The 26,522-nt window shown below is 41.8% G+C and overlaps 1 protein-coding gene and 1 long non-coding RNA gene across 9 annotated transcripts in view; one reads left to right on the top strand and one right to left on the bottom strand.

Annotated features, from left to right (window-relative positions):
* LOC140712933 (uncharacterized) overlaps nucleotides 1–19,613 on the bottom strand; it is a 44,882-nt gene extending 25,269 nt beyond the window's left edge. The window contains exon 1 of the long non-coding RNA XR_012094787.1: nucleotides 17,971–19,613. This is a non-coding gene — a long non-coding RNA (uncharacterized lncRNA). The remainder of the gene's footprint in view (nucleotides 1–17,970) is intronic.
* Nucleotides 19,614–21,122: 1,509 nt separating this feature from the next.
* Nucleotides 21,123–26,522, top strand: part of NFIB (nuclear factor I B) — a 232,447-nt gene continuing 227,047 nt past the window's right edge. For 7 of the 8 annotated variants that reach the window (XM_073021605.1, XM_073021599.1, XM_073021604.1 and 4 more), the window contains exon 1: nucleotides 21,173–21,834. In XM_073021605.1, the coding sequence (XP_072877706.1) occupies nucleotides 21,805–21,834 (30 nt within the window). In that variant the 5' untranslated portion in view covers nucleotides 21,173–21,804. Of the gene's footprint in view, nucleotides 21,835–26,522 lie in introns of all 8 variants that reach the window. The other variant, XM_073021603.1, reaches the window with a different exon arrangement.

Genomic DNA, 26,522 nt, shown 5'->3' with positions numbered 1-26,522 from the left:
TAAAAATAAAAGGGCTTGATCATACTAAGTGCTGGTGAGGATGTGGAGGAATGGGAGCTCTCATACATTGCTGGTGGAATTGTGAAGTGATACAGCCACTTTTGGAAAACTGTGTTGACATTACCTGCCATATGCCCATACATTCCATTGCTAGGTATTTACCCAAGATAATTGAAAGTATATGTCCATAAAAAGACTTGTACATGAACGTTCACAGCAGCTTTATTTGTAATAGCCCAAAATTGGAAACAACTTAATTGCCCATCAACAGGTGACAGATAAATTGTGTTATACAATACAATGGAGTACTACTCAGTAATAAAAAGAAATGAACTATTGTTACAACAACATGGCTGAGTATCAAAATAATTATGCTGAAAGAAAGAAGCCAGATGAAAAAGAGTACATACTGTTTGATTCTATTTACATAAAATTTTATAAAATACAAATTAAGCTATAATGATAGAAAGCAGATCAGTGGTTGCAGGGGAGGGAGAGAAGGACAGAGGGATCACCAAGAGGCATATAAAAAATTTTGGAGGTAATAGAAATGTTGCCTATCTTGATGGTGGTAATGGTTTCATGGGTGTATATGGATGTCAAAACTTATCAATTAGTACACTTTAAATATGTGCAGTTTATTGTATGGCAGTTACACCTCAATAAGCATGTTTTTAAAAAAAATATTGCAACATTAAAAGAGTGGAACTGTAAGCCTCAAAGTAGGAAGAGAAATCTGCAACAGATATAAACTGGCAAAGGGCTTATATGTAGAGTATACAAAGAACTCCTACAAATCAACAAGAAAAAGATAGAAGAGTGTAAATAAAAATGGGAAACATATTTGAACAGACATTTCAAAGAGGATATCTGAATGGTTAATAAGCAGATGAAAAGGAGCTCAGCCTCATCAGTCATTTGAAAAATGCAAATTAAAACCACATGAAAATATTACTACATGTTGGAAGTAAAAACAACAGTCTTGATGAAGATGTGAAACAATTAAAACTGATATACTTCTGGTGGGAGTATAAATTACTACATCCACTTTGGAAATTCATTTGGCATTGTCTACCAAAATTTATCACAGGCATACTTTATAACCCAGAAATTCTACTCATAGTCTTATACCCCAAAATAATGCATATGTATGTATAACAGAAAACATGTAGACAGTGTTCATATCTCCATTATTTATATTGGCCTCAAACTGGAAACAACCCAAGGTTTGCTGGATATAGAATAAACTGTGTTGTATGCATACAATAGAGTTCCATACTGCAATGCAGAAAAAACAAAACTAAACACTGTTACCTGCAACAGCAGAGAGGAATGTCACATGAAAGGCTGAACAAAATAATTCAGACAACACAGTAAATATTGTATGCTTTTTCTTACATAAAGTTCAAAACCAGGCAATACAAGTTTGTATTGTTAGAAATCAGTACAGTGGTTATCTTTGGGAAGAATAGTAGGGCCAGTAATTTGTTGAGATTGGGAGATGGTTTCTGCATTGCCAATAATTTTTCATTTCTTAATATGGATGGTGGTGACATGAAAAATACATTTAGCTATACACTCATAATGTATACTTTCCTAGATACACATTATACAGAAGGTTGTTCTTTTTGGTTTTATATAATATCAATGGTATGACCATATGACAATTTCTTTTTTTAAGCACAAGAAGAGAGACAAGGCAGTCACTTGGGTCTTATTCTTTAGGGATCCAAAGACTTGGGCCAAGGCTGCTGAAGTGACTCTTTTCTTTTCAGTGACGAAGTCTTGATCAGGCTTTAGTGTGGAGTAGTTGAGCTATAAAGGTGCCCACGATATGCCTCCCCATTAGGGAGTTGTAGGGCCTAGAATGAGCCCTAAGGAAAGGAGGAGAGATTTTAAGGGTGGGTACAAGCCACTCTACTGAGTAGGAGGATGAGGAAAGAGGGGTGAAGAAAATCTGCATATAATTCATGGCTAAGAGCTAAGGCTCTAGAACCACATTTCCTAGGTTCAAATCCTGCCTCTGATACTTGCAAGCTATTGACCTTGGGTGATTTATTTATTCTCTATGCACACAAGTCTTCTCATCTGTAAAACAGAGACAAGATGACACCTGTAATATAGAATTATTAGGAGGATCAAATGAGTTAATGTGCTTCATAAGTGTTGTGAAAGTGAACATAAGCCAGCTTGAAAGGGCATACATCTCTCAAAGCTGCCAAGAAGTGACCAAGGTGGTTCTAGAGCAGCTGCCAAAGCTCTACAATAGCGTTCCTTGGAGGCCGCTCCATCCCCTCTCCTCTCTAGATACCCCTGAATACCCCTGATTGACTCTAGGCTACAGAAAAGTTTGCACACTCATTTCCTTCTTTTGATAAAAGCCTTCCTGCAAGTCTTCTAGAATTATCAGACCACCCTTCCAACCTCATTGAACAGACTGGCAAGTTCATGGCCTCAGAACAACAGCACACAAGCTCTATGTTTCTGTTAGCTATCGCCTCATTTTCCCCTTCCACTCCCCATCCGTCTCTCTCCTCCACACTAGAATATCACTGGTTTTGTTCATACTCTATCTCCTGGGCACAGCAGGCATCCCCTTGTTGTCTGATTAAGTGACAACATCTTCTTCAATAGATGACTGACACTCTTTGTGTTGGTGGGTTCTGATATGTACTCAATTCTTAGCATTTGGGCAGCATTATTCAATGCCTGTTACCAAAGCACCTTTTGGACACTGCTCCTGTCCTCACTGCTCCCATCTCACCTTGAGCAGAGGGCATGGCATAGGGGAGGTGCTCCATAAATATTTATGAAGGTGCAGTTGCTTGAGACGCTGTTAAATTTCTTACCTTTCTACGAAGAACCTAAAAGTAACCTTGAGATAAAACTCTCCCCCAGAAACTTCAAACTGTAAAACAGTCTACTTTAAATCCATCTCTCTTGGCATCAAGGAGCTAGGGAGATTTCTCTGTGTGTGTGTGTCTGTGTGTGTGTGTGTGTGTTTTTTTTTTTTTTTTTTTTTTTGATGGAGTCTCACTCTTTTGCCCAGGCTGGAGTGCAGTGGTGCAAACTCCGCTCACTGCAACCTCTGCCTTCCAGGTTCAAGCGATTCTCCTGCTTCAGCCTCCAGAGTAGCTGGGACTACAGGCGCCGCCACCACGCCCAGCTAGTTTGTATTTTCAGTAGAGACAGGGTTTCACCATGTTGACCAGGCTGGTCTCTAACTCCAGACTTCAAGTGACCCACCCGCCAGAGTGCTGGGATTACAGGCATGAGCCACTGCGCCCACGCCCGCGCCTGGGTTCCTCTTGGTTTTTAAACTATAATTGCAAATAAATGCTATCACAGGCCTAGCGGCACTCAGAGAGGCTTGCAGTCATATCTATTCTTGTTTATCATCTCTCACCCTATTTGAAGAAGAAGGACAGAGAAAAGTAATAATCTGATAGATTCAGAAAATATTTATTGAGAAAGGACTATGTTTCAGAAACGGTCCTACATATTTTGACAAATGAAAAATTTTGATCCCCAAACAACCACACTGAAGCAGGCATGATTTTCGAAGGTAGGGGAACCGTGGTTAAGAATCATTACCTGCCTTGTCCAGAGTCACATAACCTTCTGGTGGCTAAGTCAGGATTTGAACCCAAAAAGTCAATGCCTCCAGGTCCAAGTTGAAAGCCTATATTCCATTACTTTCAGAACATACTGGAGAATGAATATAACCTTTTTACATTGTCATGCCTCATTTTCAACCCAAACTGGTTTACCCAGCTTGATAAGTTCTTTAATCCCCACAGGGTATTGAATGAATCCTGGCTATATCCAAAACTTAAATCCACATTCAAAGGAGGAAGATCTACCCCACTGATAATATTTAAAAGAATGTGCCTGGGGTTTTAAAGGCAATTTCAAAAGAAGAGTGATAAAAATGCTTTGAGGCATAGTGGAAAGCCTCCAAGGCAAGTCCTGTGACTGGGCCCCACTCATTTAGTAGTTTCATGTCCTTGCTGCATAAACTATTAAGCTATGGCCACGGGCTTGGGAATTAGAATGACCTGGATCATGAACAATCTGACCTTCAATTGGTTACTCAGTCTTTCCAAACCTCCAGTTCCTCATCTTTAAAAGAGCTTAGATGACATACAGTACTGAGCACAGAGCGGAAGCACAGTGAGACCTCAGTAAATGGTATCACTTGCCTTGATATTACTTTTAATCTAAAGTTGGGAGAAACCATTGCCCCAGGGAGGTCTTGCTTAATTAAGGTGCTGCCATTGGCCTAAATTGGTCACAGAAGAGAAGATCCAGCTTGGAGGTAGTCACTTAAAATGCCCTCCAAAAAGCTTGCATATCTAGACCTTGGGGAAACTCAGTACAGAGGGGCTGGACTCCTATGTATGAAGTAGATAGCCTGAGCTTGCCGAATTAACAGGGTGCTTTCATCAGAATAAGGGCCATTAAGATCACATCTATGAACGAGCCTGGAGACTGATTGCATATGGACCTCTTCTTCACCCACCAAGAGAGTAATTGTAGACTCAACGTGTACATAATGTACGAGCTTCTCAATTATTCACTGTGTTGACTTTGTGGTGCTCTATGTACATCCTTAGGTCTATCTCCATTTGGGAGCAAAACCTAGAGAGTGGGTGTTCTGTCTAAAAAAACAAAGCACTGCAAGTACAAACTACACAGGATGCTTATGATGATAAAATGGCAGTGATTGTCACCAAATCCCATTTTCTAGGCAAATTTCTAAGAATTGTACAACAGACGTGGATCATCATAGATGGTATACATTTGTTATTTTCATAGAATGGATTTATTAAAACATAGTTAAAAACTTCCTTTAAAACAACTTTTTGCAAAACTTTTCAAAATCTTAAAATCATTTTTAAAAACAGTTCTTGGTTGCACCATGTGTTCTGATTTAGTGATCGGAAAATATGGTCTCTGTACAGAGATGGAATCTTTATATTTTTTAGGATGATGGTTATCTACTAGGGTATTAGCACGTGATCACATTTCTTTGAGGTATGTCAGATAAGAATATTATAAAGTATTTAACTTTTTAGTTAGGTACTTCCTTTATCAATTAGAGCAGATTTGATGTTATCCCCATAAAGTGATCATCCTCCCTCACTTGCATTCTGTTACAGTTTTTTGTTTTAATTTTGTTTTGTTTCTTTTTTTGTTTGTTTCGTTTTTTGAGACAGAGACTTGCTCTGTTGCCCAGGCTGGAGCACAGTGGTGCGATCTCGGCTTATTTCAACCTCCACCTCCCGGGTTCGAGTGATTCTCCTGCCTCAGCTTCCCAAGTAGCTGGGACTACAGGCCCATGCCACGACCCATGCCCAGCTAATTTTTTGTATTTTTAGTAGAGACGGGGTTTTACCATGTTAGCCAGGATGGTCTTGATCTCCTGACCTTGTGATCCACCCACTTTGGCCTCCCAAAGTGCTGGGATTACAGGCTTGAACCACTGCGCCCGGCCTGTTACTGGGTAATAAGAGAAAGACGGCTGGGCGCAGTGGCTCATGCCTAAAATCCCAGCACTTTGGGAGGCCGAGGCGGGCAGATCACGAGGTCAGGAGTTGGAGACTAGCCTGGCCAATATGGTGAAATTCAGTCTCTACTAAAAATACAAAAATTGGCCAGGCGTGGTGGTGCGCACTTGTAGTCCCAGCTACTCGGGGGGCTGAGGCAGAAGAATTGCTTGAACCCGGGAGGCAGAGGTTACAGTGAGCCGAGATAGCGCCACTGCACTCCAGCCTCCATCTCAAAAAAAAAAAAAAAAAAAAAAAAAAAAAAAAAAAAAAGAAAAGGAAAAAAGAAAAAGAAAAAGAAAAAGAGAAAGACCAGGAGTCACTGTGAGTGGGCCCAGGATTTGCAGGGGGGTCAGGGGTCTGGCATGCAGACATCAAATGTTAATTATGACCTGAAGCATAAAAGGTGATGAGTGGCTATCCTAGGACGTTTCAGTCTATAAAGGAGCTTGTGGTCACAGTAGTTATGGTGACACTGTGCATATTGGCACACAGAAGCCCCTTCCCCACATGCTCTGAAAAAAACATTAATACGAAGAGAGCTTGTTTAGAGTCAGGAGGTGTCTTTTAGGATGCTGGCATTGCAACTAACTAGCTTAGCAGTCATAAGTAAGTCACTTTACCTCTCTGAACTTTGTTTTTCATCTGTAAGAAGAGCATTTGATCTAGATCAAGAACTGTACACTTAGGGGTATAGAAAGCAAGTCAGAAATCTAAGTGAGGAAAGCAGGCCAGTATGATACAAGAAGGGGCAAAAGGGGACTGTGGAGACCAAGCGCCAGCTGAAGGGGGCAGTTGCTACTCCACTCCAAACTATTGGTGTTATGTGCGCAACACTCGCCCAAAAAGTCTCACCTTCCACTTGTTCAAAAAAAGCAAAACATCTAGATTTTTCAACAAAATATACCAAATTTTAAATGTTAACAGTCAATATCAACATTACAAATTTAGGAGGGAACAAACAAAAGATGGTTCCACTTTTGTTTCTTAATCTCTTATCTGCAGGTCTCAAAAGTCTCTTTTAGTTTTAACAACTTTACAATTCTGTGACCATTTGTCACTAATTTCACAATTTTGTGACCATTCACTAATATCGACAATGCAAATAGAAAATTAAGTGGAAAAATTTTTAAATGAAATTATATTTAAAGATTATAATTATGCAATCATATATATATAATATATAAGCAGATAGGAGATCAAAATATATGCACATGAAACAAATTTTTTAGGTGATGGGACTGTGGGTGGATATCTTTTTTATCTTGCTAATTGTTCATTTAAAGTACCTCTACTATTGTTCACATAACCAAAAAAAATTAGAGATAATGGTAAATATATATATATATATGTTGAGGGCAGCTCAGGGCTCCATGCCATGGCTCACGCCTATAATCCTAGCACTTTGGGAGACCGAGACAGGAAGATCACTTGAGCCCAGGAGTTTGAAACCAGACTAGGCAACAGGGTACCATCCCATCTCTACAAAAAAATATAAAACATTAGCCAGGCATGGTGGTGCACACCTGTGGTCCCAGTTACTCAGGAGGCTGAGGTGGGAGGATCCCTTGGGTCTGGAGGTCAAGGATATAGTGAGCCCTGATAGCACCACTGCACTCCAGGCTGGGTGACAGAGCAAGACCTTATCACAACAGAAAAAAATGGTGGGGAGCAATTCAGATGGTGCCAGATATGAAGAGAAAAAGGGAGAGGCAGTGACGTTAGGTGTGTTCTTGAAACTTGTATTTCTATTCTGACCTCTGTATTTGCTTGTCAATCATCCTGAATAAAAAGTTGGTAAAAGAAGGCAGTACTGGTTGCATGCTAGGTAAATTCTGTGTGCCTGAATTTTTCCATCTACCACTGCTCCTTTCTCTCTTCTTCTGTTTGCAAAATATTTCTCACATCATGAACCATAATGGCATCAAAATTTTCCCAACTTTGTTAGTTTGGCTTTTGAATATATTATAGGAGGGTTTTGTTTGGTTTCTTTTGTTTTACTGGATGATGTGGGACGGGAAGGGCAGCTGACTTATCATCCTTAATTACATTTTTCTTTGGTTTCTGTATTAACACTATTTTCATTCTACAAGCCCACATCAGCTGCCTGCACAGTGAGCAGAAAACCACAGGTTGTTATTTAGTGTTTATTTGAAGGTTTTCAAAACACCCCATGGGAAGGCTACTCTTTTCTAAACAAATTTGGAGGAAAATATTAGCACAAAGGAGAAGGCCTTCATATTATGAGTGCAGAGATCCTCAAAAACCTATCTATCCTTTATGGCAGCACCCAGCCCAAGGTCCAGACCCATGCTAAGCATGCAATGTGTGTGTGTAGTAGGAATGAATTCCTCTTCTACTCCCTGGGCTGCACCTACAATTTCTTACTTATGGAATACAGACACAAAATATAGTTATTGATCTTCTTTAAGTAACAGGCAATTTGAAATGATATCAACATGTTCTAGATATGCCAACAGGAATCTGTGACACTGGGGACATTTGGCCACAGGATTTGAATCCAGGGGAATTAACATTGACTTTCTTTTGAACGTGGACCCACTGAGCAAAAGGCAGGATGGTCTTTTGCCAGGACTATACTGAAGGATCAGTAGACTGTCTAGCGCTTTCGTGCATCCTGTTGCCTCACTAATTTCTGGATTGCCAGATGCCTCTGTTTTTTGAAAATGGTTAAAAAAAATACCTTAGTAATTCTGTTGTTTCAGAAACCTTACATATGGCATAAAATATCCTGAAGATTTTTTCAGAAAACACTTGCTTTTTTATGCTCAATTTAATCATTATAGCTGAAACTGATTCCAATTTATTGTTTTCTTTTTAAGGGCATTTTGATGGTTGAAATTCTAAAGTTACACAAAAGTGTGAGTAAGCAAGATAGGAAGATTAATTGCTCATAGTATTTTTATAAGTCTTAAAAACATAAGTAGGCTAAGAAATGGTTGATACTTCAAATTCAGAATTCATAACAATTGCAATAAACATTATTTTTTGAAGCTAGAAGGCATCCTGGATTTACCACTGTTGAATCAGAGAGCAGATTTTTCACACATTGAGTCATAACTGCAGGCTTTTTTTTTTTTTTTTTTTTTTTTTCCCTGTAAACCACTTTAACCTGCTCTTGAAAACCTCTGGTTGGTGCATGGAATAAGTCTGAGTCTGTCTCTATTTAGCCTGTGAAATTTAACAAGGCCATAGCCTGGGGTTGGTAAGGCTATGAGCCATACCACCATCTCAGGTTTTTGATGACACCACAAACCACTTGAGATTTATTATGTTAGCAGATGTCATCAGATCTGTGTGTGCACAGGTGCAGCATGTAGTTAGTGAAAGAAGGAACACTGCATGTGTATATTTATTTTTTACCCATACTCTCAATGGTTAGAAAATGACCCAGTGTGTCTGTCCTGGGCAGTGTGGTGTTTCAACTCCACTGCAGATGCCTATCTTGTAATTTCTTGAAGTCTTTTCCACAAACATAATTCTTTATGATGGGCGACTATGTCTTGTAGGAATTATATTGCATTTGTTTTTACCATCAATATCTAAATAAGAAGCATAAGGATTTACAGCGAAAGACTGTTACAACCAATGAAAAATACAAATTATTAACATGATTTGTTATTTATGCCTGGGTTTTCCTCTTATAGGACAATACACTAGACATACACTCTCCTCTCCTTAATGAAACTAGTGCAGGGACAGCTCTCATCTATTGAAATCTGACAAAACATCAACATTTGGCACTTTATAAATGTCCTAATTTAAGCTTCCCTGTTTTTATATAACTAGAAAATATTTAAAACTATTGGAGGCAATAAGAAATATGAATCTTTCCAAATTTATGTTAAAAAATACAATATTCATTTTTAAATTCTAAAAATAGTTATCCAATTGTTTTAAAAGAAGTGTTTATATGTTCATATTCAAAAATATGTATTTTTTAAATTCTAAAAATATTATTTTTCAATATCATCCAATTGTTTTAAAAGATAGTATATGTTTTATTTAGTATTACATCCTAAATATGCCACTATCTTTATTACATACATTAAATTTGCACAAATTCTGGTATAATAATGGATTAAATATAAAAATGTAATAAATCAGTGTGTACCCTTTAATAATATAAAAATCATAGAAATTAAAACACACTTTCTATATTTTTGAGAAATAGAAAAGTAAGACAAAATAAACACCTTTGGGGTAATGACTGAAAATTACTGGTTTAGATGGGGTAGAAGAATTACTTCAATTATGATATAAAGCATTGTAATAATGCAGGCCTTTTAGAAATAATTATATAGTGATTATTCTCAAAGATAAATACACACAGATGTTGCTAGTACACTTTTAAAATTCTTAATTTGAAGAAAACATACAGAAACTGCATTACCAGTTAATTGGCTTTAGGAAGAACCAGAAAAGTCTTAAGTGCAAGTGTACTTGTGAAGCTTCTGGTAAGTTCCATGGAATGAATTGTGCCTGCAACTTAAGGCAGAAAAAAATGACATTTAAAAACATTGGAATCACTTCAGTGCCAGAGGCCCAAAATGCTTAACTAGTGTTGGACAGTGCTTATTTTAAAAAAATGAATAATTAGTTATAATTTATAACAAAAGATTAATATAAAAAGATACTGGACCTTAATTATATTCTTAGAAATGCTTTCGACCAAGATAATTTTCATTTAAAAAGGAGCATCTATTTTAAAACACTTCTCATTTTTTGCATATTTATTTACATTGCAAAATATGAAAACCAGAAAATCAGGCGACGTAGATGAAAAGACCATAACTATTTACCAATTAAAAAATTCAGAAGCAACAACACGTTGAGGTGACTAAAAATTAGCAAGACCAATTTCTATAAGACATGCTTGAAAATCAGTCTCCTTATTTTATAAACCTTAGGTATCATCTAATGGTGATAGGTGTACATATTTGACCAACAGAAGAATTATGGATATAGGAATAAGTATTATTATAAGCTTCACATGTCAAAAGAAACGAATGACATGTAAATAAAAAAGATAATCTATGAAAGCCTGAACATGACACACAATGGTACATTTTATGACTAAATAATATGCTTAGATAGAAATTCTCTGACAGGTGACACAAACTCTAGATTCCTCCAAGTCATCATGAGAATGGAATACTTTTCTCTTTCTTTCCCTGTTCCTTTTCCTATTTTGTGTCTCAAAATATTTCCTAAACAAATCTAGATTCTCTCCATAATGTGCTTTCTCCTTTGCATGAAATGATGTTGGGATGGATTGGTAATTCTGCTGCGGAGTTCAAATAATAACAGAGAAGACTCTCTGTTGTACACTTACATAAAAGTTTTAGTATTTGATAACACTGCCCATGTAAGTGTTAGTTATTTCTATATCCATCATTCTTTGGTTGGTCAAGTGTTATCCTCTCACTCTACATTTTTTATTTAGCTGCATTGAATCTTTATATTTTATATTTGTTTCCTCAGTACTAAATGTGATTTACTTGACCATGAAACTACTATTTGGAAATCCTAGAATGAAAACAGATCTGTTTGTCACCCACTTGACCTGAGTGGGGAGACTGAGTTATAGATACACTAGCTGAGTGGTTAAAATAACTTGGAGCAAGATAGACATTAAAAATTAATTTTCCTTCGGAAGTTACAGCTGAGTATAGAGAGAGATACATGTGTGTATCCCCTCCCTCCCAGTCCATTCATTCCCCTTCTCCAAGCTGTATAGCTACATAGATATATACTGTGCTAATTTTTTTGGAGGGGAAATTGGGAACTGTTAAACTTGCAGTTAAACAAATTATTTTAAAGTTGGGCATTTTCTAAGGTCTAATTGGGCAATCTCACTTTTAGTTTTGCACTTATTATCACTGAAAATAGCTATGTATATTATTCATACACAGGCAAACATACGCATGATGTGTGTATATATATAAGGGGAAAAAAACTTTTTTTTGTAATGAGGCCATGTCTTTTTAAAAAAATACTGTGTCGCAGGAGGTATGAACCTGAACTATGTTGTTTAAGTTCTCTAAGACTTTGAGGGTAAACATAATTGGGATTAAAATACTGACGTGTTCACATTTAGTAGAGAGATAAGAATAATTCATCGGTAGCTATTCTAGTCTCACTGGTAATCACATAATTCAACAGGGTTTTTAGAGAATATCTGAAGCTACTGTAGTCTGTTGTGCAATTACATAATTAGTCAGGATCACTGTAATAAAGTCTTTTCTAAATGTATGTGGGTTACTACTAAGTAAATGTTAGGGCTAGTGTTATATTTTTACTTTTAATACTTGCATAACAACTTCAACTGTTAAACATTATTTCCCCACATAACTACAGATACTTAACATGAAGAGAATTGGATTACTCAGAAACTAAGAAAAAAAATCCCCCCACATATATGTTTCCAGAATGCTGATCAAAACTGCTTTCTTTATGAACATTAACTCACTATCCAATCTCCTCTAGAGTGTTTACTTCTGGGAACTCCGGGGTTGTTTATCTCTTTGGTGTTGGTTGTTTCACCCACTTCTAAATTACTGATCTATTTTTTTGATATTCGCGTGACTACCTATAAGTCAAAGTGCGCTCTTTTTGGTCTTTTTGCTTTAATGATAACGCTGCACAGCCAGGAATATTTCGGGAGTCCTCTTACACGGAAACAAAAGTGGCCTGGCGAAGTTAAAGCCAGCAACGTGGCGGGAAGTGAGGAAGTAACAGCAATTCCTTACTCTTTATCATTATTGTTGTTTTAGAGTCTTTGCGCGGCGTTTTCGGCCGGGTTCTCGCTCCAGAAGGCCCGCGAGGGGCCCCACGCCCGTGGCGCGCCGCAGACACACAGTACGGGAGCACAAAGGCGCCGGGAGCCCGGGCAGCAGCCCCCGAGACGGTCACGCCCTCGCCGCTCTCCGGCCCCACGCGGCCGCACAAAGACCAAACCCCCACGACCACCCACGCACGCCCCCACGCTCGCGAGGGGCGCCGCGCGGCGCAGGCCGCCACACCCACTCGGGCCCGCTCCCGCCTCCCCGGCCTCGGGCGCCCTGATGAATATGCATCGCGGCGTGCCCGCCCCCGGCTCCTCCTTTCGGTTTCCTTCCCGCCGCCAGGCGGAAGCGAAGAGCCGCGCTTCCCGCGCGCCCAGGCCGGCCGGGGTAGGGTGGGGCGGGGCGGGGCGGGCCGCGAGCCGGAGAAAGAGAAAGCCAGAGCGGCGACTGCAAGGAGGAGCGCGGGCCGGGCACGGAAGGGTGCGCTGCTGGGTGGCGGTTCCGGGGCAGCCCCGCCGCGGGCCAGGCCAATTCGAGGGCGGGGAAGGGGCGATCGCGCGACCCCGGGGCCGTGCCGGCTGCATCTGACCGGCGCAGCCTCCACTCCTGGAGGAGCCTCGCTAAAACAACAATAAAACCCATCAAACACACACACACATGCACACACGCACACGCGGGCGGACACACACACACCATCCTGGACGGCGTTCAAGTCAACCACGAGAAACAGCCTTCTGCAAGGGAGAGGAAAGAAAGCTGGAAATCCAGACAGACCGAAGGGCTGCCTGCTTTTAAACTTGACTTTGACCGCCTTTTCTTCTCGGGTCAAGAATTGTGGCAGTGCAGAAATTACAATTAAAAAATATATAAGACTACTCCCGGATTTGCTTTTTTTTTTTTTTTTTAAACTAAACAAAAAGCGACACCAAAACAACCCCTGAGAAAATCCACAAATCTGTACCTGAGACACGTCAAGTCAGCGGCCCAGGGTTCTGTTACAGACTCAAGATCTCTTTTATTTAATGCAATACAGTGCGATGGTATGTGGCTTTGAAATGATGGGTTTTGTTTGCTTCTTTTATTCGTTCCTTGCACCCCCTCCTACCCCTGGCACAGTTTTTCTCTTCCTGTTTGTGGATTGCAAAGTGGCTGTTTTACCCCTTTCCTAAATGTCATTTCTGCTTTACAGGTTGTGAGCTATAGTGCTGCATTTGCAGAACTAATTTGCAAATATGTATTCTTATTATTTAGCATTGGCAACTTTAGTACATGTGACACACTCATGGTGGAAATCAGTGAGTAACATTGTGAGTCCAAACGGTGCAGAATCTACCATTTTTTTCTGCGTTAACTCTCTACTTTATCCCCCTCTCCCCTCAGTGGTGGAAAAAAATTACTGTTCAAATGGTACTTTAGTTCTACCTTGTAGGCCATTCTCTCCTCTTGAAGCATTCTTTTCTCCCTTTTAATTCAGATATTCTCATTTAAAAATACATTTTTAAGTGAAAGAAGTACTATTTAACTCTGATTGGTGTGTTGGAATGTTTAAAATCAGTATTCATTCTAAAGTTTAGTCCTAATTCCCATCCCTCGTCCCTGAATTTGTGGCATCGTATTGTTAGCCTTTCTTCCGCACCCCCCACCAACTTTTTACAACAGATTATGATGGATTTCTTTACACTCCTGTTAATACTTCCCCCTGCAACCCCGCTATTTTTGCTGCAGATTTTTTTCCTCTGCCTAAGTCTGTGTGTGTCTCTATCTCTCGTTCCCCGTGTCCTCTTTTCGCCGGTACGTCTGGGACACATTTTAATGCACAATATCCCATCCATTAAGTTGTGGTTGAATGTGAAGTGTGTGAGGACTTGGCAGCTTTCAGGTTGAAGGGGGCGGGGAAGCCAGTTTCGACTTTGACACAAGATGCTGAAGTGGCGTGATCAGAATTATTATTAGGGCTGTGAACATGGCCATCTTCTGCTCGGGTTGGAAGAACTGCCATTGAACTTGAGACGGGACAGACAAGATCTCCAAGTATTCCCCCCCCCCAGTACAGTAGCTGGCAGGGAAAAGGCGCCAAAATACACAAGATTAACTCTGACTTTCTTTGAATGGATCTTATAGCACCATCCTTGTAACTTTAACTTCCAATAGGTGGGAAAAAGTTAACTTTTGATCCCACACTTGAACAGACATTTAAATCAGCCCTAAAATGGAGTAAGTCCAGAAAGTCACATACACATGCTTATGTGGTTAGAAAAGAATGCACGTGTAAATAAGCAGAGTGTATGTGTGTATATGACTGAGGAGTTCAAGATTTAATCAAAATCAGAATTAGTGTGACTTTCCAGTGCATTTACGATATGAAGAAAAGCATTGTGAGTCAAAGAAACTGACCTTTAAGCATCCTAAGTAAAAACTGCGAAGAGTTTGTGAAACACAAAACGCTGTGGTTTCCAGTTTTACATTTGAGGTTTGATGTTTTCATTTAATGGTATGAGAGATGGAGAAAGCTCTAGCGCTGAAAAGTCCCTATTAAATCATATGTGGGCAAAGGTCAAGCACTCCAACTCACTGATGCAATATACTACAGATTCCTGCCTAAGTGATGAGGAACACAGGAAAAAGTGCTTGGGCAATAAAATTATTAGAACGGTAATTATCATCGGTGGTTGGGACTGCATTCTTGTGCACTGGGAAAACATTTTTACTGGCCCTGATGAATTTTAAAGCCAAGTATTGTTGAAAGCTATTTTAATAGGAAATTGATTAGCTGAGTGTTCCATATAATAAATGGTGACAGTTTCATTGTTTGAGGTCCAAAATAAATTTTTATTCTTTAGCAGACATAGGCATCCATTTAATTTTAATATGGTCAGACTGAACAGCAGCATAATTTTGAGTGAATGTGATGTCATGAACATCTGTAACTTTGTTTTTGGAGTTTTTGACATTACACAATTTGATATTACTGCTTTGAGATTCATTGGCTTGTATAGTTAAAATTTCAGATACATTCAGAGATAAAGTTTACTGAACATATATTTTGTTTAGGCCCAATTGTTTGTATTTTTTCATTGTAATTATGTAATTGTTTCTTAAATTTTAATTTGAAAATTAAAATGCACAATTCTGTTATGCATTGTTTTGATTTTGAAATTCTGTTGTTTATGCATTGTTATGCAGTTTTTAAAGAAGAAATGAGAGAAAGGGGTGCAGAAAGTTTGAGTTGTTCTGCCATGCACTTTTTATACTTAATATAGAATGTAAAGACTACTTAGCCATTTTGGACAGAGCTTTCTATACCTGTCTTCATCTGTTTTCCTATGTTACAAGGCATGTGTATATGGGTAATAGAAGCCAGTTTACATGTAGAAATAAAATGATCATATAGTTTTACTTTATAGGTCAGCTGTTTTGAAAAAGAGCAGTAACTGCAACTCTCAATATCAGCAGACAAGAGACATTGTGTGAGAGAGTATATGGAACCTTTGTTAACATTGTGGATGAAGCGAGGCAACTATTACCTCTATTTTCAAAGTTTAAAATACATCGTGCAAAAGTTACAGGGCAACTGCTGACTCTGTAATCTGTGGAGCAAATGTCTTCCAATGTTGGGAATCTCTGTTGATGAACTGGCCTCATCTCTGTTGAGAAGTGAAAACCGGCTAATCTTAATGGAGGAAACTGGCCCAGGTGGTGTTGAGATCAGAACTGTATTATAACTTGTAAATATGCTAGAAATATAGACACACTTAGTGGGACACTTTTTTTTTTTTTTAAACAGTGGAGTAGAGTGGAGTAGAAGTGATATTAACAACATCATTTTTCTCATTTACTTTTGTCCTCAGGGGACACCAAACAGCTCCCAGAGGAGGAGAAAAAGGTCCAAGAATATTTATTTATTCATTTCAGTGAAAGGCAAAGGGCTAGCAATGGGCGTGGGGAAACTAACCAGTTGTGAATTCTCTGGTGGGGAAAAAATTACTTCCCTAATTTGACAGTAGTACTTTAAGGGCTGGGTATGATTTTGTTTTTTGTTTAAGAGTAGTAGACAGTAGTAGTAGTCCTCAGGAGTAGTTTAAGAGCTGAGTAATTTGATTACCTGAGCTGGTAAAATTGATTTTGCAATTCTCATCAAGTACAGGCACTTTCAATACTTGTTGGTTGTTTATATCTGCATTTATGAGTGGATTTTTGGTGTTTCTCCTTGTGGATATAAATTTGTGTTTTCCAGAGTACACATGTATGATTTTTATGGTTCATTTGGAAAAAGGAAAGATCCCTGGGCATGGTGTAATAGATACTTGCAGTTTTGCAGGCCTGCTTTCTGGGGTCAGGAGGTCATCTGTCTCTTTCGTATTTAGTTTTTAAATATTGATATTGGCGATGCAGCCAGGGTGTGTGGAACTGTTGAACCTTCTTGCAAATCACATGCAAGAGCTAAAAAAAAAACAAGTCATCGGGTGTATTGGAAATGACAGCTTTGTTAAGCTCCAAGAAATCTTTCATGAAACTGCCCAGGATTTGCAACCTGTCGCTGCAGTTTCTTTAGGAAGGAAATGGTTAAAAGAAAAACAATATTAGATACTTGAGATGTCAAGCTCCTCTCTGGAGATCTGTAGTGAAAGGCTCAAATGTGGTAGCATTGCTTATTTCAAATATACAACTGGGTTTTGAAAAATCCAGTGAGCTGAAGCACTGGCATTCTATTTAGAAATCAATAAACTTTCTGTTAGTTAGAAAGGAAACTTTTTTCCCCCCTTATAAGGTAGCAAGGAGATCTAGTGAGGAGATCTTTAAGAATAATGAAATAACAGAGTTTCCTGTTGCTGAGAGAATCATTCACTTTACCTCCTTAGCCAGGTTTTGGGGTGAATGAAAGTGGCCTGTCACACCAGTGCTTTTAACCCTCTCAGTGTAGGAGGGAGAGATGGAGTTTAGGAGTGGTAAGTACCAAAGTTTGAGAAGTGTTTGGCCCACTTTGATACTATCAGAAGCTTTTCAGAGATATTTCCACTCTTAATACCATGACACAGACGTGCTACAAAAAAGGGAAAGTGAATATAATACATGCACTCTCTCAGTTCCTCCTTCTACCTCAGATTTAAAAGACTGAGATTTTCAAACCAAAGGTGGTGGACAAGTGTTGTGCTAAGAGAAGCCAGGTGTCCCATGCAACCAAATCCACCAGCCCCTCTTTCCAAAGGATTCCCTTCCCTAGAGTTCTTTCAAGGAAGGCCTGCAATGACCTTGGCATTGGCTGGACAAGCAGCAGTGTTTTGGGGGGTGTCAGCCATTCTCCACATAGCTGCAAGGCCAGAGAAGACAGTCAAAGCCATAGAAACTGAGCACCCCCATAAACCTTCTTTTTCAGGAAGTCTCTGTTGCTCACTCTTCATTCCTTTTTGGTTTTCCTCGCCTCACCATATTCCCATCTCATTTTCTTTTTTCTGGGAGACAAATCAAAAGCAAAAACTATCAAGCATCCTCCATGGTCATCAAAGTGCAACCAGCCATAAGCACCCTTAAACGTGGGGCAATGGAAAGAGATTTGAACCCCTAAGTGATGGGCCTGGGAGGCCCCAGACATCTTCACTTCTCTGGGGACTTACCTGGGTCTGATGCTGCTTCTTCGCCCCTGGTGCTGCTGAAGCTTTTGTGGGCTCTTCTGTGTAATACTTGTCAATTTTTCCTCTTTCTTTTTTAAGCTTGTGAAAAACTTTTGGATGCAACCTAGTTTTGGTGGCAGAAGGAGATGGTTTCTGTTGGGAAGGGAAACTAATAAAGGGAGGAGGGGTGGCGATGTCGGGAGACACTTGCCCAGGGCTCAGCACTGGGCCTCTTTTTGCCAGGGGACAACGGCTGGTTCTGGGCTCTCAGGCTGAAAGGAGTGCTCTCTGGGTGCCAGGATTTCACTGGGGGTGGTGTGGTGAGGAGGGAGGGATGAAGAGAGGGAGGGAGAGAAGGAGAGATGGGCGCTCGATTTTTAAAGAGACCCCGAAATAATGGCTTCTGTGAGAGTCCAGGCATTCAAAGAGGTGTGTTCAAGGACATTAGTGCATTCCTGCCAAGGGGAATGTCTTTTATGGTAAATTAACTCCAGTTAAATTGAATATTTGTTCAAAGGGAAACTCCAGTAGTTAAAGCTGGTATTATCAGTAGAGCTTCCCCGCCTCCTCCCCTCAGAATCTGGTGAGGGTGAGAAAAGGGATGCAGTGTAATGTGCAATACAAAGTGATGCTTTCGTGCTGGTGGTTTGTGTGTGTGTAAGATGAGGTTGCCTAAAATTTCTGAGATAAATGAGTATTTGCTGGATTAACCTGACTGTCACTTCATTTCTTTCATCCATAAAGACTGCCAACTTTATCACAGCTTTTCAAAAAGAAGAAATGACCCGCACAAAGGAAACTAACGTTGTCAGAACGCTGACTCCAGGATTTGCCGGGGCAGGGGCGGGGACCGCAGGAAGGCCGCTCCCAGAGCGTGTGGCCGAAAGGGTTAACTCGCAGGGGTCCGCGCGATTTCCTCGACTTTACCTGTTTCCCTAGCCCCAGCAGCACCCCCTCCCCGGCCTCCCGAACTCCCCACCCCCCAGCGCCTTTCTTCTTTGGGCTCTGGGTTTTCGGGGGCTGCAGCTGGTAAACTTGGCAAGCTCGCCTCATTAAGAGCGCTCTTTGAAAACGGACTGTGTTTGAGCATTTCCCTAATGAGGACAGGACGGGGTTAAAAAGTGACCATTTCATGGTTGACTTGAACCTGCCTACTTTTCTTGATGTGTCGTTGTGAAATGCTTGATGTGGATAACTCCCGCTTGGTGAAGGAAAAAGTCACTGGTTCCTCCAGGTCCGCTGGGGGAAGGAAGAGGGGACGGTGGGCAGAAACCAGAGGGAGTGTGAGGGGCTAAAGTTGAGGGGACAAATCAAGAGCTGGCAAGCGGTGGAAAAAGGACAGGGCAATCAGGGGCGAGCCTCAAAGCGCCCCAGCAGTACCCGTGGAAGCGGGGCGGCCCCGCCCTGGGGATGGACCCGCGAGGACCCGGTAGCCCCAGCGCCCCCGCAGCCCCCAGCTAGGTAGACTCGGAGCCCCAGGCGCTCACTTTTCCTCCCTCCATTGTCTGGGCGGCCTTTGCTTCCACCTCTTCCCCATCCACCCCAAGCAGAAAACCGGATTTGGGGGGGCGGTGTGTGTATGTGTGTGTGTGGGGGGGGGTTGCAGAAAGGGTGCAAGGCGAACCGCCTCCTTCAAAATCCCCGGAATCAAGTTCATTCACTCGGAGCCTGCACTGGAGGCGGGGTGGGGGCGGGGCAGCGCCGCGGTGGGGAGCCGGCGCGGGCGCCGAGCGGCTCCGGGCCGGCCGCCTCTGGAGGGCTGCAGCGGCACACGCACCCGGCGTGCGCGCGCGCGCGCGCCCGCCGGCCCGCCAGCCCGCCCCGCAGCCCCGGGCGCGCCGCGGCCCCGCCCCGCTTGCACCCGGGCGGGTAGGGAGACGCTTTCCGCCGGCGCCCCGGGCCCCGGGGGGTGGGGATTGGGAGCCAGCCAGCGGGACTGCAGGAGGAGGAGGAGGAGAGCGAAGCCTGGCGCTGGGAGGAGGAGGAGGGAGCAGGAGGCGGCGGCGGCTCGGCCGGGTCCTCCCGCTCAGAGTGAGGCCACGTGCACGGGGCACCCCCGAAGAGGGCGGCAAACCGCGGCGAAGCGCCGCACGCCGCGACTGCCTCGGGCGCGGGCCCGTGGTGGGGAGACCCGGGACGACCCCGCACCTCCTCCCTACCCGCGAACTCGGACTCCGGGCGGGGCCGTCGGGGGCTGGGCGCCGCGCCCCCCAGGTCCGCGCCGGCGCGCCCCAACTACTTGGGCCCAAGTTCGCTCAGGCCCCCGCCTGCTCCCGCTTCCCCTTCTTCCCTGCAGCCGCAGGCTCTGCGGACTGAGCCCGCCCCGGGTTCGAGTGTCGGCGCCCCAGCCCCGGCCCGGGGGCGGCCTGGGTGTGAGGGAATTTTCCACTCGTTCCTTTCTAGGGCTCAGACCGGTTCAGTGCTTCTCCCACTCGGATGTTCCTGCGGCTTAAAGAGTCCGCAGCGAGCACCGAAATACCTCTTCCAGGGCGGGTTTTCGGGGGTGTGTATGTGTGTGCCGGTGTGGGGAGGGCAGCGGAAAGAAGAGCTATTTTGGAAAAAAAAAGTCATGTTTCTGTGGCACCGGTAGGATACCTTTAACAAATGAGGGAGAGGTGGGGGGGAGAGAAGGAGAAGGAGGAGGAGGAGGAGGAGGAAGGTGGGGGGCGGGGGGTGTGGAGAGGCTGGTGCAAAAGGAATGCGCGTTTGCAGGAGGAGGAGTAAAGCGATGATTGTGTAATTAAATAATAAAACAATCCTTAAGTCTGATTTGGAGAGAGCTCGAGCAGGGTCCAGAGGGTGGAACCGGTGAATTTTTCAACTTCCAAGTTTTGCAACGAAAGAAAGCAAGAGAGGGAGGGAAAAAAAAGAGCTCAGAGCAGAAAAGAGAGGAGTTTGGAGCCGAGCGGTAGAGCGGGATTTATCGTTTGGAATTTTTCAGGAGATCGTTTTGATACCCCTGGGCTCTGGGCAGCGGCGGCAACAGCAGCCTCCACGCTCGGCCGGGTCAGACGCGGGGCGAGGTGGGCGGGCGGGCAGCCGGGCGCCGAAGACCCGGTGCGGGCGGCAGCGGCGGCGGCTGCAGCCGGGGACCACGCGCCGCGAGCCTTCTCCGCCCCGGAGATCAGCGCTCGCGCCCCCTCCCTCACCCCGGCCTCTCCCTTCTCCCCCACCCCACCCCGCCCCCACCCCGGCCCTCTCCCGCGCGCGCTCCGCCACCCGCGCGCACTCGCTCACGCTGCCCCTCGCGCACACACATGGTCGGCTCGCGGCAAAGTTTCGCCTGCGATCACCACTCCGGGATCCTGCCGCAGTGCTTGGGGCTGTAACCTTGAACTTTCCCAGCGCGGTGACACATTCTCCCCGCTCTCCCGCCCGCCCGCCCTCCTGCGCCCCCCTCCCCGCCTTTTTTGAAAAAGCATTTTACCACCAACCACCACCCCAATCCAACCCACACCGAACCTTCGTGCACCCCCTACCCCCCAACAACAACAACAACTGCAAAATAGAAAACAAATTCCCAAACCCAGGCGAAAAGCAGCCAACACCGGCGGCGGCGGCGGCCTCGGCAAGCACGGCCAGCGCGCTCGGACTGCAAGAGGGTTAAAAGTGTAGATTGGATTTCACCCCTGGAAATCTAGCACGCCGAGTGAACTTGAATCTTTGGCTATTTAAGGAGGACTGGGTTTGTTGTGAAGTTGCGGTGATCCAGCGCAGAGCCCCGTCCTGATTGATCGCATCGCGGGGCTCAGATGACTGTAAAATGAATAGATGAAATTCTTGCTTCTCGAAGATTTTCTTGGGCATCTCCGGGAAAGTGCGTTTTAAGGCGAAGTCATGATGTATTCTCCCATCTGTCTCACTCAGGTACATGTCTCGGTCGCTTTCTCGAGCTTTCTCTCTGCCCCGAAATGCCTTTGTTTTGTTTTGTTGCGGACAATTAACGGCTTGAGTTAACCTCCGCACATCCCCGTCCCTGGAAGAAGTGGCCTGGAGTTACAGCAGGCGTCGCGGGGCGGCGTGGGAGCCGGAGAGCGGTCCCTCGCCCACGGCCACTGCGAGCGCCCAGCCCCGCGCCCTGGGCATGGAGCGCGGACGCTGGGCCGGGCAAGGCCTCCGGGGGTGGGCAGGGCCGGGATCTGTAAGTGCGAGGCCCAGTGCGGCCCCCCAAGTGCCCGTTGTGGTGCGGCATCCCCGCCCGGGGTGCCCGCAGCCCCTCTCGGCAGCTTGCGCACTTAGGTGGACTCGGGCTTTGGAGGACTGAGCTTTTAAAAACAGCCAGTGAACTTGGGCTAGGGGACTGTAGCTCGAGTCTGTGTGGGCGCCGCTGGACACTGCTGCAGGCGGTGGGCGGGCGACGAAGCGAGTCGGAGGTTGTGGTCCGGGGACCCATTCCTTTGCTTTATTTGGGGATCTGAAACCCTGGTCCATAGTGACCCGCTGCACTTTGGGGTTTCCAGTGACCGCACCACAAAGGCAATATTTACGTTGACACGAGTTAGTTGGTCTTGGTGATTGTTAAGGAGTTTTAGAACGTGTTCATTTTGTGGAAACCTGTTCATTTGACGATATTTGGGCGTAGCTCGTAAGGCATTTTAAGTAATGCTGGTAAAAGTAAGGTCATTTTTTTCTACTTTGAGAATTGTCCTAAGACCTTAGGAATAATGTTATGAAATAAAACACTGGTTTTATACTTTTTAAAAACACGATTTGTATCACTTTAAGCCAGACGGTCAAATAGAAAAGTGGCGAGATCTGACAGACTTACCTGGGGGCAGTTTTCATCGCTGCCCAGGAAACTCACAACTGACGAAGTAGCTAAAATATCTTAACCCAGAACTGTTATTTGAGGCAGTATTTTAAACCTCTAAAGGTATGTGGCAGCTTATTTCAGCTTTTAGGAAGATGTGTCACCGTTGGTAATTGATAACCATTTTCTTTGACATTGCCATAAAAACTAATAATTTAAAGAAGTGTCAGCCAGTCTTGGGCGTGTTAAAATTTTAAAAATACCTAATATCACGATGATGCATTTTTTAATGGACAAATAATTAAGATTTCAATTGTATGACAATTAGAAGCCATTGTGATTCAAAAGGACTGAGGCATTCATAAATTGTGAATGAAGATGAAAACAATGATAAGGCTTATTCAGTGATTGGATACAGTCCTGTAGCTTTTTGGCTGACACATTTTTTATTGTTTATATTTTGTTTGGCATCTGAGTATGATTAACTTAGATATGGCTATTTTCAGCAAGTAAACATGCACTTTAATTTAACAAAACTGGAAAAATGAGTTGCTGAGCTATTTGTATTTTAAAAACCATGAATGATAATAGCCAATAAATATGATGAAACTGTTTCAGGTATAACGAATTGCCTCTAGTTGTAAAAGTTACCATTAATATTACCCATCAACCGGATATATTTTTCTCTCTTTCTGATAAGCTGTGTTAACTTGATATAATTTTTACACTGTGATCAAGTAAAACAAATCAAAGCAAGATTTTCACTTACAGAGTATAGCATCACTTATTCTCACCTGTAAAAGACTGAGTAATTGTGCATTTCTCTATATTTCTAGCATCAGCTTTTCAGAAACATTGCTAGCAATTACATTGCATTTTTAGTCTCCTCCAAATATGTATTGAAAAGTCACTAGTTTTATCTTAATTTGTGTAAGTTAAAAATAATATTGCAGCATCGAGACATATGGAATGTTGGGATCATATACAGCATAATCATTCAGTTATCACATTAGTATTCAAAGATACATACTTAACAACAATAACTTGTGATGACTAATATCCTCTACTATTTTAATAATATAAATCTAGGCTTATGTATACAAGGCCTATATCAGGGAAGGTATTTTAGCTTAAGAATTCTCACTTCACTAAGCTCCATGTGACTTTGCAGGTAATGTAGGTGTTATAAAAGTGAGGCCACATTAATAGTGTTACTTTTGTATCAGATCAGTGGTTTTGTATCACAAGAGCCTAGTAGCTGTATGTAGCACAGCATGTCTCAGGACATGTAAATTGCAAAATAGAGTATCATTCTTAATTGGTTATAAACTTTTAAAAGTATCTCAGTTGTTGGAATAATGTATCTAGGGTTTAGAAAAAAAAGGACTTACCATTAAATGTTATGTTTAGCAAAATGATATGCTACAGAATCAGCACATCAATAACCAATATTTATACACCAGTATAAATCAGATATAAAAGAAAAATTAAGAGCTATCATATGATTTAATATTTGTTTAAAAATAATGTGTAAACCATTAATAATATAACTTTCAATTGGCATGATGGCATTAAATATATTTTTCTTTCATTGCTTTTAAGTTCTTTAGGTACATTTTTTTGCATGATTTATTGTTATATAGCAATGCGCCAAGAACACCTAGTATTTACTCTTCTACCTCTATGTTGGTCTAATTATCCATTCCTTTCATGGAAGCGGAAGAAAAATAAATATTCCTGGTGGAATTAAGACTCTTTACTTTTATATCTGAAATTTGTAACTTTTTTATTTACTTTGTCAATTTAGTTCAACTAAGGGAAGTTTTAAAAGAGAATTACTGAACATCAATGCGTTTTACTAAAAATTCTGAAAGAGCAAAGTTGCATATTACTTTTGTATACAGTTGTTTGATTTTAAATCACTTACATGTTTTGCTTTTTAAAAAAATTTTATAATTGCTTAATATTATTGTAATAATCCACTGCTAGTTAGGATATTTGAAAACCTTAATCACCTTTTTAAAAAACATTTTTGTATCAGGACAGTTACTATGTTCCATATTCATGTCACTCATAATCTTTAAGACTCTAGTGCTACTCAGCATTAGGAAACAGTCACACTTGGGAGATGACATTTAGGCGTGTTAATACAGAAATGTATGTGACTTATAGCAAACCTCAATTTACAGTCATTTTTGGAGGATATGTCCCCTTGTCAAATAAGTGCTTCACTTGAATTCACATAATAGTGAAACCCTGAACAATATCATAAGGCAAATTGGCAGCCTGAGAAAGTTTGCTACTTTTCTCAAAGAAAGCATGTTTTAAAACAATATTTGGCAGCATTGACAGCAGACTCAAAGGAACGTTTAAAAATTGTATGCATTTGCTAAGAATTTTCAAATTCAACCTTCAAATTTGGATTTTGGTTGTTTAAAATAACTCATTAAAATTTTGAGCTTTCTTGCATGATAGATTATGTTTATAATCAAATATTGAAACAAACAAATTTGATCAAAACTGTGATGTCTTTATAAGAAAATGAAATGTCATTGAACATAGTACTTAAGGACATAAGTACTACGTGTTACCACATGGCTTAATATTTGTTACATAATATTGCATTTTTAAAAGCATAGCAAGGGTAGAATGAGTGAGGCAAAGCCCACCCACTCCACCTCATGTGCTCTTTACATTCTCAAGGTTTTAGTTTATGGGTGCATATATGTGTGTTTTTTAGTCATATCAATAAATCATAGTAAAAGATTATAGGAAGTGAGTTTCCAAAGCACATTTAAGTCCGCATTTCCTTGAGCAGGCTTTCTTTTTGCATATATTCCTAAAGGGGATAAACAAAGTTTTTGTAGTTACAGTGAAAGCTAAAAGCATGGCATCAGAAAGTGTATGGAGATAGGGAGGTCTTATCATGGGATGTGGTTGCTGTGAGCAGGGCTGCCTTCCCACACAAAGAACAGATTGTGGTTTAACTCTTTCCATGGCCTAGTTTAATGTGCTCGCATAGTAACTGAATTGTTCAAATCTCTGCTGGAAACTACTGATCGGTTTAATGATTTCCTCTATGGCATTTGGTTATGCCTCATGCTGTGATGTAATCATCAGCATTCTGTATTGTTATAAAATTTTGATTCATACTTATCCTGGTGAAGGAACACTTACAGCAATGTTAGAACGCTTTTGATAACTACATTATTGATTGGATGGGACATGTACTCCTTCCATATCTGAAGTACAAACAGCTAACATGTTGCAGTCTGTAGCATTAAAACTTTGAATTTCTTCTTAAAAATACATTCATATCTATATTGGATTTTTTTTGACACCTTCTTTGTTAAAGAGTCATTAGTTGTACTTTCATCATATTTACCTAATGGAATTAGTTAGTCTTCTGTTAAACATAATCTATTCCACGTAGTTCAGGGTGATTAACATGAGTATGTAAATTCTAACTTGGGATACAATCAGAGAGAGTTATTTTGTAGTTGGGCTGACAATATAGTCAATATGGTCAGAAAAGTGGTGGTGGAAGTTCTCATTTGCTTGAAATCTTGGCTTATTGCATACATACGGTGTGCATGCACTGGACGTTAAGCTCTTTCTCTTTGAACAGTAATAGGCGTAAGCTTTTAAGACAGGTTTTACCTAAATCAGGAAGTAATGAAACTGACTGCACTGGGAAGTGACTTGAAATATCTGTAGGTAAAGATTATCCACCATTCCTCACTGATCCCGTCCTTTAAAAAAAGGCTTGGATGAAACAGGCAGGAAAAATGCAGGAGCCTAAAGG

This window comes from Chlorocebus sabaeus, chromosome 12 (genome assembly GCF_047675955.1).
Source record: "Chlorocebus sabaeus isolate Y175 chromosome 12, mChlSab1.0.hap1, whole genome shotgun sequence".
In the NCBI taxonomy this organism is placed as follows: domain Eukaryota; kingdom Metazoa; phylum Chordata; class Mammalia; order Primates; family Cercopithecidae; genus Chlorocebus; species Chlorocebus sabaeus.
This window is presented reverse-complemented; position numbering and strand designations above follow the sequence as displayed.